This window comes from Zingiber officinale, chromosome 1A (genome assembly GCF_018446385.1).
Source record: "Zingiber officinale cultivar Zhangliang chromosome 1A, Zo_v1.1, whole genome shotgun sequence".
Classification (NCBI taxonomy): domain Eukaryota; kingdom Viridiplantae; phylum Streptophyta; class Magnoliopsida; order Zingiberales; family Zingiberaceae; genus Zingiber; species Zingiber officinale.
The window spans coordinates 177,071,212-177,079,932 of record NC_055987.1 but is presented as its reverse complement, the minus strand read 5'-3'; the positions used below and the strand labels follow the sequence as shown (position 1 = coordinate 177,079,932).

Below are 8,721 nucleotides of genomic sequence, written 5' to 3'. Positions count from 1 at the left end.
AAACTAATTAATTTTCCAACAATCTCATCATCCCAAAGTTGGCTCAGGTCATCCGACAATTAGGAAAGCTATTTGATTTAGTTTGGTAAACTGAAAAGGAATGAAATTATAAAGCTGTTTGGTGATGAAAAATCAGGCATTTAGTTGAGGAAACTTATAAAAATGCTAAAGGAATGAAATTATCTAATAATCTCCTACAATGTGAGTTGATTTCATCTCATAACTGGAAGAATATATTTTTTTCAAAAATTAATTATAAATTAAAAATAGGAGTAACATATATGATATATTATTAAAAATTTATATTCAGTTTATTAAAATATCAAAAGTTATGTCCCATTTAGTAATTCAGTTCCAATTCCAAAACCCTATCAATTTAATTGGTTTTTTTTCCGGCTCGGCGGAATAAAGGAAGAAAAAATAAAACCCGCTGCGAATTCCAAAATGGCGAGTCATTCACCGCGCGACCCCAAGGAAGAAATAATAAATAATAAATAATAAATAATAAACAGGAGTCCTCGCGACTGGAGGTTTCGTCCGTTGAAATGATCGCAGTGGTGGGGACAATGGCAGGGCCCGAGGGCGTCCAGGTTCATTTCACTCCCCCATTAAAAAATAAATCCATTTTTGTTTTTAAACGCGCTGCAGGGGAAGAGTTTGGTGCCTGCACGGCCGTACTTGTGGTTATTACCACCCCTCTTTTTGCTAATTGTATTTCGTTTTCTCTGAGTTTTTACAAATCTCGATTACGGTGGAGTTAACGTTTTTTTTTTGGATGTAGTGAGATACTAAGGAGGAAATTGAAAGGTTAGCTGCAATTTAACCCTTCGTTTTCGACGGTAGGTACTAGCCGTGTAATCCGCAGCTGCAGCGGTTCGGATGAGAACTTTCAAATCTCGTTCGTCGGATGGAAGGACGATGCGAATCGGAACCGTCGAAACTCGGCATTCTTAGATCCGCGGCAGGGGCTGCGACAGTAGAAAGGAGAGAGTAGTGGGGTGAGAATAGCAAAAGACAGCCCCTTTCTCTCGGACGCCCTCGCTATTGCTTCTTCCCACCTTCTCATCTGCTCGTCCTCTTTTCCAACGCCTTCAGTCATCGGAATGCGGGAGCAAGTTACGTGGAGAGAGATTGACGGCCGGGCTGGCCTGCCCTGCCCTTTCCTCGCCCGGGGGGCTGCGGCCCCTGGCTGCGAACGGTGATGGTGTGAAGAGGCCTGCAGAAATTGGTTTTGCAAGGGCGCTGGACTGGAGATCGTAGTATTACTCTTAAAGGTGGAGGCCCTCTCTCTCGCTTGCTGCTAGGGGGTTTTCCGGTCGGCCGGTGATTTTATTTTGGCTCCGAACTGCGGGATCTTTGTAGCTGCAGTTGGAATTGGGAAGGACAAAATGGAAAAGGTGAGGTTTCTTTGGTAACAGATCTGTAAAAATGCTTAAGTTTTTCTCAGATTTGATAGGTGCCTTGCCTTTTAGCAGGTTATATCTTACCTTCTTCCCTTTTCTTTTCTGTACATAGGTATTAAATTTCTCTCATAGTTGTGTTTTTTTTCCACAAAAGCATTATCTCTCTCTCTCTTTTTTTGGGTTTTGAGTATTTGTTTTTGTCGTGCTTCTGGGGGAAAAAGTGAAATTTCGTAGTCCGTTTTAACCTTTCTGAACTCTTGATCGATCATCTCAACATGGTGTTATTAGGTGCTCAGTTGAAACGATAAAAAAGCTTTAGTTATTGTTCTTTTTTTTTCTCTTTTTATTGGTATTAGCGTACAATTAGAGGTTTTCGGTTCATTTGATCTAAACAAGGATCTTATGTATGCTCTCTAACCACAGATATCTAAGATTTTTGAAGTTAAATATCGAGACTTTTAGACAAGGTTGCCTAAAGTCCAGAATTTTCACCAAGTTCTTATATGATAAATCAACGTGGGGCTAGGTCGGTTTGTCTCGATTATTTCAATATTATTTAGAATTTTGTTTGCGTTTGATTGTAGGGATCTAAATAGACTCTTGGAAGACTTGGATTATAGGTTTCTAGTAGTGTTCTTATTGGGCAACCTACAAGCTTGGGGGTCTTTAGCGTATGAAATGCACCCAGTGTTGTAGCTCAAATGTTAAGAGCATTGTGCCATGGAGTGCTGATCTTTTCCCTGCTATTGTTTGCATCTGCCAGTGAGATAGGATACCCACGATGCAACTGCGATGGGGACAGCTTTTGGAATGTTGAGAACATTTTCCAGTGCCAAAAAGTGAGTGACTTTTTGATTGCTTCAGCTTACTTCTCCATTCCACTCGAACTCTTGTACTTTGCCACATGTTCCAATATCTTCCCCTTCAAATGGATTGTCATACAGTTTGGAGCCTTTATTGTTCTATGTGGATTGACACATTTGTTAAATGTGTTCACATACGGGCCCCACTCGTTCCTTCTGATGCTAAGCTTGACAGTTTCTAAATTCTTTACTGCTCTTGTATCATTTGCCACAGCGATAACCCTCTTAACCTTGATACCTCAGCTCTTGAGGGTCAAGGTGAGGGAAAACTTCCTGAGAATAAAAGCACGGGAACTAGACAGGGAAGTTGTCCTGATGAAGAAACAGGAAGAGGCTAGTTGGCATGTAAGAATGCTTACTCAAGAGATTCGCAAATCACTGGACCGGCATACCATCTTATATACGACTATGGTTGAGTTATCAAAGACATTGGGCCTGCATAATTGTGCAGTATGGATGCCGGATGAGCATAAAAAGGAGATGTACCTAACTCATGAACTAAGGTTACAAAGCACCTCTAATCTGTACCGACGTTCTGTTCCTATTGATGACCCAGATATAATAGAAATTATAGGGACTAAGAGCATGAAAATTCTAAGCATTGACTCTGTACTGGGTTCTGCAAGTAGTGAAGACATGGTTCATCCCGGAGAAGTGGCAGCCATTCGTATGCCAATGCTAAATGCCTCCAATTTCAAAGGTGGAACACCTGAAGTTGTTGAAGCAAGATATGCTATACTTGCTCTTGTTGTCCCTAGGGATGCTTCAAGGAATTGGAATGATCAGGAACAAGAGATAGTTGAGGTGGTTGCAGATCAAGTTGCTGTTGCCCTTTCTCATGCTGATGTTTTAGAGGAGTCACAAATGATGAGAGAGAAGCTAGCACAACAGAATCGAGATCTGCTTCAGGCAAGACAGAACACTTTAAGAGCAAGTGAAGCAAGGAATCAATTCCAAGTTGCCATGAGCCAGGGAATGAGAAGACCCATAAATTCCATCTTGGGTTTGTTGTCCATGTTGCAACAAGAACAGTTAAGTCCTGAACAAAGACTTGTTGTTGATACTATCACAAAAAGTGGTAGTGTAGTTTCAACATTGATCAATGATGTGATGGAAATTTCTAGAATAAACAGTGAGCGAATATCTTTGGTAATGAGACCTTTCCACCTGCATTCTATGATTAGGGAAGCTGTTACTGCTGCAAGATGTCTTTGTGATTCGAAGGGATTTTACTTTGGGTTTCAAGTGGAAAATGAAGTGCCTAATCAAGTTGTTGGTGATGAGAAGCGAATTTTTCACGTGATACAGTATATGGTCGGTACTGTGTTGAGTGGATATGATAAAGGAGGTTCTCTAATGTTTCGGGTTATGGGGTATGATGGACTCATAGACAAAGAGGAACAGGAATGCTCTTCTTGGAAATTGAACTTTTCTGATGGGTATGGTTATGTGAAGTTTGAAATTGGAGTGAGAAAATTGGATATTAAAAGCTCTAGTTCATTGTCACTTCAGCACTCTAAGATGGCTGATTCTGGAGGTTTGGAGGTGGGCCTTAGCTTTAGAATGTTCAAGAATCTAGTTCAGGTAGTATTTACATTTTTTTATTTTGTTTCAAAATTCATTTAACAAATAAGTGATTTCATTTATATGTTGGTATGGTTATTGCATGCTAATTGATGCCCAGTTGTTATTTCATTTTCTGTCTATTTTTACCTTGTATTCCTAAACATCTTTTGGAAGGGACTTCAGGGAGTTGAAACTATCTCTCAACTAATTGGCTTGTTTCTCTTGCTCTGTACTGGTCACATTAAAAAGACCGTGTATGTAGCTAGGTGACTAAATTTCCTTGCGCAAATTTTATGAAAGGATGAACTTTCAACAATCCATGTTGAATCATTTTAGACCTTTTGGTTTCTAACGTCTTCTGATTCCATAAAATGCATCATTGTATCTTATTCTGAACTAACATCAACTTTTGGATCTTATACACCAAATGTTAGGGTCTGCCATAGCTTGGAGGCATGTAGCCGCTTGTAGTGATGTCATAATACTGTTGGAGAAAGTAGAGAGACCCAGACACCTCAAATCCATTGTCATCTTGTTCCAGATTATATTTCACTAGATTTACCTGTATCATGCTGATGCACATAGAATTAGCCTACCCTGATAAGGTTTGGTTGTTGTTGTATGTTGATGCACAGAGAATACTGGCCATGTGAGCAACTCTATCATTAAGAGCCATTACTTTTTGAACTGGATGTCAAAACTTGGTGACTGACTAGGCCTTTATATGCATCTTCAAAAATATTCTCCTGTATAACTGCTTAGTTTAGCCTTAATCTCCATGCAGTAGATCAGAAGATAAACAGCTAGTTCCTGAACAACTCATTCAACATTCTGTTTACATATGCAGATGATGCAAGGAAATATCTGGGAACTCAAGAACTCCCAAGGCCTTACGGAAAGCATAACACTTGTTCTCCGATTCCAATTGCAGCATTTGGCACAAGTGCCAGAGGGCAGAGAGTTGCATTCTGCATCTTCCACTCCAAATTTCAAAGGCCTCAGAGTTCTGCTAGCTGAGAGCGACAATGTCAACAGAGCCGTGACTCGTAAACTACTTGAGAAAATGGGTTGCCGTGTCTCATCTGTGGGCTCTGGAACCCAATGCCTTAGCTCATTTGGCGCCCCAATCACACCCTATCAACTCATAGTGTTAGACCTTCACATGCCCCAAATGGATGGGTTTGAAATTGCAACAAAAATTAGGAAGTTCAGGAGCAGGTCTTGGCCTTTGATTGTGGCTTTATCTGCAAGTGCAGAGGGTGATATACGGGATAAGTGTTTGCAGTCTGGGATGAATGGAATGGTAAGAAAACCCATTACATTACTGTCGATGGGAGAGGAATTGTACAGGGTCCTTCATAATTCATAGGGGTGTAATGGAGCTTGGCACTTGTGAGGTCCATTCCTGTTCAAATCCTTTTTTTCTTTCCTTTGGACAGAGTTTTGTAACAAGCATCGGTACACAAGCATGCACACTCGAAACATGTATACAGGAATTAGATAATGGTTTTTGATTCAGCCAGGGCAAACCATATTATTATACAGCTTCTTTTTCATAACAAGTTATCCAATACCTGCTATGGTAGATAATCATACTTGCCAAGGGCCAATATAGGCAATTTTTGTCTTCATTTACACCCCTCTTTCTGGATATTGGAGAGTTGAGCTCCTCAGTTGGCTTTCTATTGCAGGCTATCAATTGATTGTGCATCTAGCAATGTCAGACCATCAGTAATAGACATCAGGAAGCTGGCACATACAGTCAATAACAAAATTTGAGTGTTGTCAGATGGATCATCCACAAGCTGGATAGGGCGAAGAATGTTATGCCGGACGACTTAGTAGGTTAGGCATCAGCCGAAGGGTGTGGTAATTTCATCAAAGAAATGACTAATTCAATTGAAGATTTTGAGCTGCAGTAGTGAGTGGTAGATGTGGACAGTTTAGCCACTAGGGACATGAAGGAGTTAATCAGTTTGGAGGGTTGAATGTAAGATGTTAAAATCCCAATTCTCAGCCATTGACATCGAGGTAGAGCTACTTGTATAATAGGAGTTTTTTTTTATTTATTTTAGTTGGTATTAGATATTTAATTTATGCTGATTAATTCTATGTGATTAGTATGGCTCTATAGAAGATTTTTACTATTAGCCATCAGGATTAATCTTCTTCGGAAACTGAGTCAGACGGATCGTCGGGTGAGATGGATAGAATGTTAATCGAATCATGATATCGTGGAGGAGGGTATGTTGAGATGATTTTCATGTTGATCAAGTCGTCAGAAGTCCTCTGATCAACGTTATTTGCAGTCAGTGATTTGGTCGCCCCGGTCTCTAGTATCCCGATGCTTGAGGCAAATCCAATGAATATATAAGTAAGACACTAAGACGTATAATAATGAAATGTGCATAGGATAAAAATGGAGAATGTATCTTGGCCTAGGGCGATGGCCTCGGGTGGATTGGTGAGCTGGTAGGGACATTGCTCGAGTTGTCGTGACCCGGAAGAGTAGATGACTTTGAATAGGCTGGAGAGCTGGATCTGACGACGCGGAGTTGGACGCGATGGCACAAAATCGGACGCGAACTTGACACGCAGGCCGGGATATGACATCGGCACATGGGTCGGGATAAGACATCGGTGTGCAGGTCGGGATACAATGATGACACATAGGCCGGAACACGACGGCGGCTCGAAGACTGGCACACAACAAGTCATATCGGAGCGCAATGACAGTGAGGGCTCGGGGGCCCAATCGACATCGGAGGCATACGACAATGCAGATTGAGAGCCAGGGTGTCGGATCATCGGATCTGAGATGTCGGCAGCAGTGTCGACGGTTGAGGACTGCTCGCTATGGGCTGTGGAGTTGATGGCAACGTTGGAAGGCAAAGGCGTGGCCGACAGTGTGCTTAACCAGCAATGAGGCGAAGGTGGCGTGTAAAGAAGAAGAAGAAGAAGAAAATGTCATGGTCGGCGGTGTCCGTCGCGGTGTCAGCGTGAAGAGGCGATGCAAGGAGTCGCCTGCAGGGTCACTGACGTCGGACGGAGAGGTAGTGTGAACCTGTCCTCGTGACGGAGGCGTGTGTGAGAGGAGAGGAAGAAGGAAGGCGGTGAAGGCAGCGTCGGGGGTGTCTGCCTACGTGGGTGTGCATGCGCAGGTGGGCGACAGTGGCGACACGAAGAGGAGGAGGAGAGTAGCTACCAGTGTCGGCTGGTGGGCTCAGGCGGAGGCTGCGTGAATAGGGGAGAGGAGGCACCGAGGGAGACAGCGTAATGGCGTCAGCATGGAGAGGAAGAAGGAAAGGGGCTGCTCGCTAGAACGTCGGCGCGACGAAGGGGAGACGACCGTGCGTGCTTGGCAGCGGTGGAGGCGTGAGTCCGACATCGTTGGCATGGGGAAGGAAGGAGGCAGCTCGGAGGCGTTTGTAGGCAAGGGAGAGGGTGGTGGCTCGCCGGCGACGAGGGAGAAGGTGAAGACCGAGGCGGCGTCCTCCCCACTGTGGCGGCAGAGCCAAACACGAAGGGCCTCTTTTGAACAGTGTCTCCTCACCCTATTAATGCCCTACATTGTGATTTGGCCAAATACCCCTCTCCTTCTCTCTAATTCGCCCTATGTCCTTAGGACATATTCACATCACAAGTCTCCCATTCAAATATAGTAGAAGGAGACACAAGTCCGACTGACTAGACCCAGTCTAATGTAAAGCTGAAAAAACCCTGAATGCAAAATCCAATTGCTGGATCTATCATGTGAAGTCGAACGAGTAGTTGTGGCAATGCCGAACAAGTGACTAAAATAATCCCAAGCGAGCGATGCAAAATAGTGTCAAGCACATGCCGAGTAGGCAATCGATTAAATACCAAGGGAGACCGAGTGATATCGAGAAGATGGTTGAGCGATGCTAAGCAGAGTGATCGGGCGATTATACAAATGCCAAGCAAGAAGTAAAAAACAGGTGTCAACCGGGCAGCGAATGTGGGGCAGAGTGATGAGTGAGACGCAAGCGACGAGTGTCGGGCAGAACGACGAGTGAGACGTAAGCGACAAGTGTCGGGCAGAACGGCGAGTGAGACGCGAACGATGAGTGAGATGAATGTCGACCAAGCAACGAGTGTCGAATAGAGCGGTAAGTGAGACCAACACCTGATCAAGAAGAGGACTCGGTCAACTAATCGTCGTGCCCGACCAAGAAGTCATTGGCCACAAGAGTCATGCTTGGTTATAACTCGCTCTCGGGCGAGAGTTTGGAAAGCCGACCAAGAGAATTTAATCGAACAATCGAATGGTACTCGGCAAATGCCAAGTGAACGGAAGAATGTCGAGCGTGCGTATAAACAGAACAAAGAGAAAGACTGAGTAGTGTTGTGCGAGCAATCGAAGAAATGCCGATTGAGCGACTGAAAAAAGTCGAGCGATGTAAAGTGACAGGAGAGCGATACAAAGCGTGTGACCAAGAAAATGTCGATCGATAGGCAGAATGGGGCAAAGCGAACAGTCGAGCGGTGCCGAGCGAATGCCAAACACACGGACAAGAAGTGTCGAGCAGGCAATCGAGAGAAATATTGAGTGATAGGCCGAACGAAATAAAGCGAGTGGCCGAGCAAACGACCGAACGATACTAATCAGGCGGCTACGAGATGCCGACCGGATGACCAAAAGAATGTCGACCGGGCAATAAAGACAATACCGATCAGGTGGAAAGAGGGATGACGAGCGGAGTCGAGTGCACAACTGAGAAAATGTTGACCAAGCAACTGAGACCATGCGGAGCGGGTGGAAAGAGAACAGGCGAGCGGAGCCAAGCGCGTGACCGAGAAAATGTCGACCGAGCAATAGTAAACTGCAACCAGGCCACTGAAAAATGTCGATTGGATGATTGTAAAAT

The 8,721-nt window shown here is 43.9% G+C and overlaps 1 protein-coding gene across 4 annotated transcripts; it reads left to right on the top strand.

The window, feature by feature from the left end:
- The first annotated feature begins 1,015 nt into the window (after positions 1-1,015).
- On the top strand, positions 1,016-5,982 carry LOC122038502 (ethylene receptor 2-like). 4 transcript variants are annotated; one of them, XM_042598276.1, is made up of 4 exons: positions 1,016-1,397; positions 1,988-2,242; positions 2,348-3,850; positions 4,680-5,982. In XM_042598276.1, the coding sequence occupies exons 2-4, from the start codon at positions 2,105-2,107 to the stop codon at positions 5,199-5,201; spliced, it is 2,163 nt and encodes a 720-aa protein (XP_042454210.1). In that variant the 5' UTR covers positions 1,016-1,397; positions 1,988-2,104; the 3' UTR covers positions 5,202-5,982. The 4 variants fall into 4 exon arrangements, with proteins under 4 accessions (XP_042454210.1, XP_042454209.1, XP_042454212.1 ...); XM_042598278.1 differs by having other exon boundaries at positions 1,020-1,397; positions 2,167-2,242; XM_042598275.1 differs by having other exon boundaries at positions 1,988-3,850.
- Positions 5,983-8,721: the final 2,739 nt, after the last annotated feature.

What these genes read in the sequence shown, in the direction of transcription:
- LOC122038502 (XM_042598275.1), top strand. Translation starts at nt 2,105, where the DNA reads ATGTTAAGAGCATTGTGCCATGGAGTGCTGATCTTTTCCCTGCTATTG. An exon ending in TGTTCAAGAATCTAGTTCAG is followed by an intron (nt 3,851 to 4,679) that starts GTAGTATTTACA and finishes TTACATATGCAG; the next exon opens with ATGATGCAAGGAAATATCTG.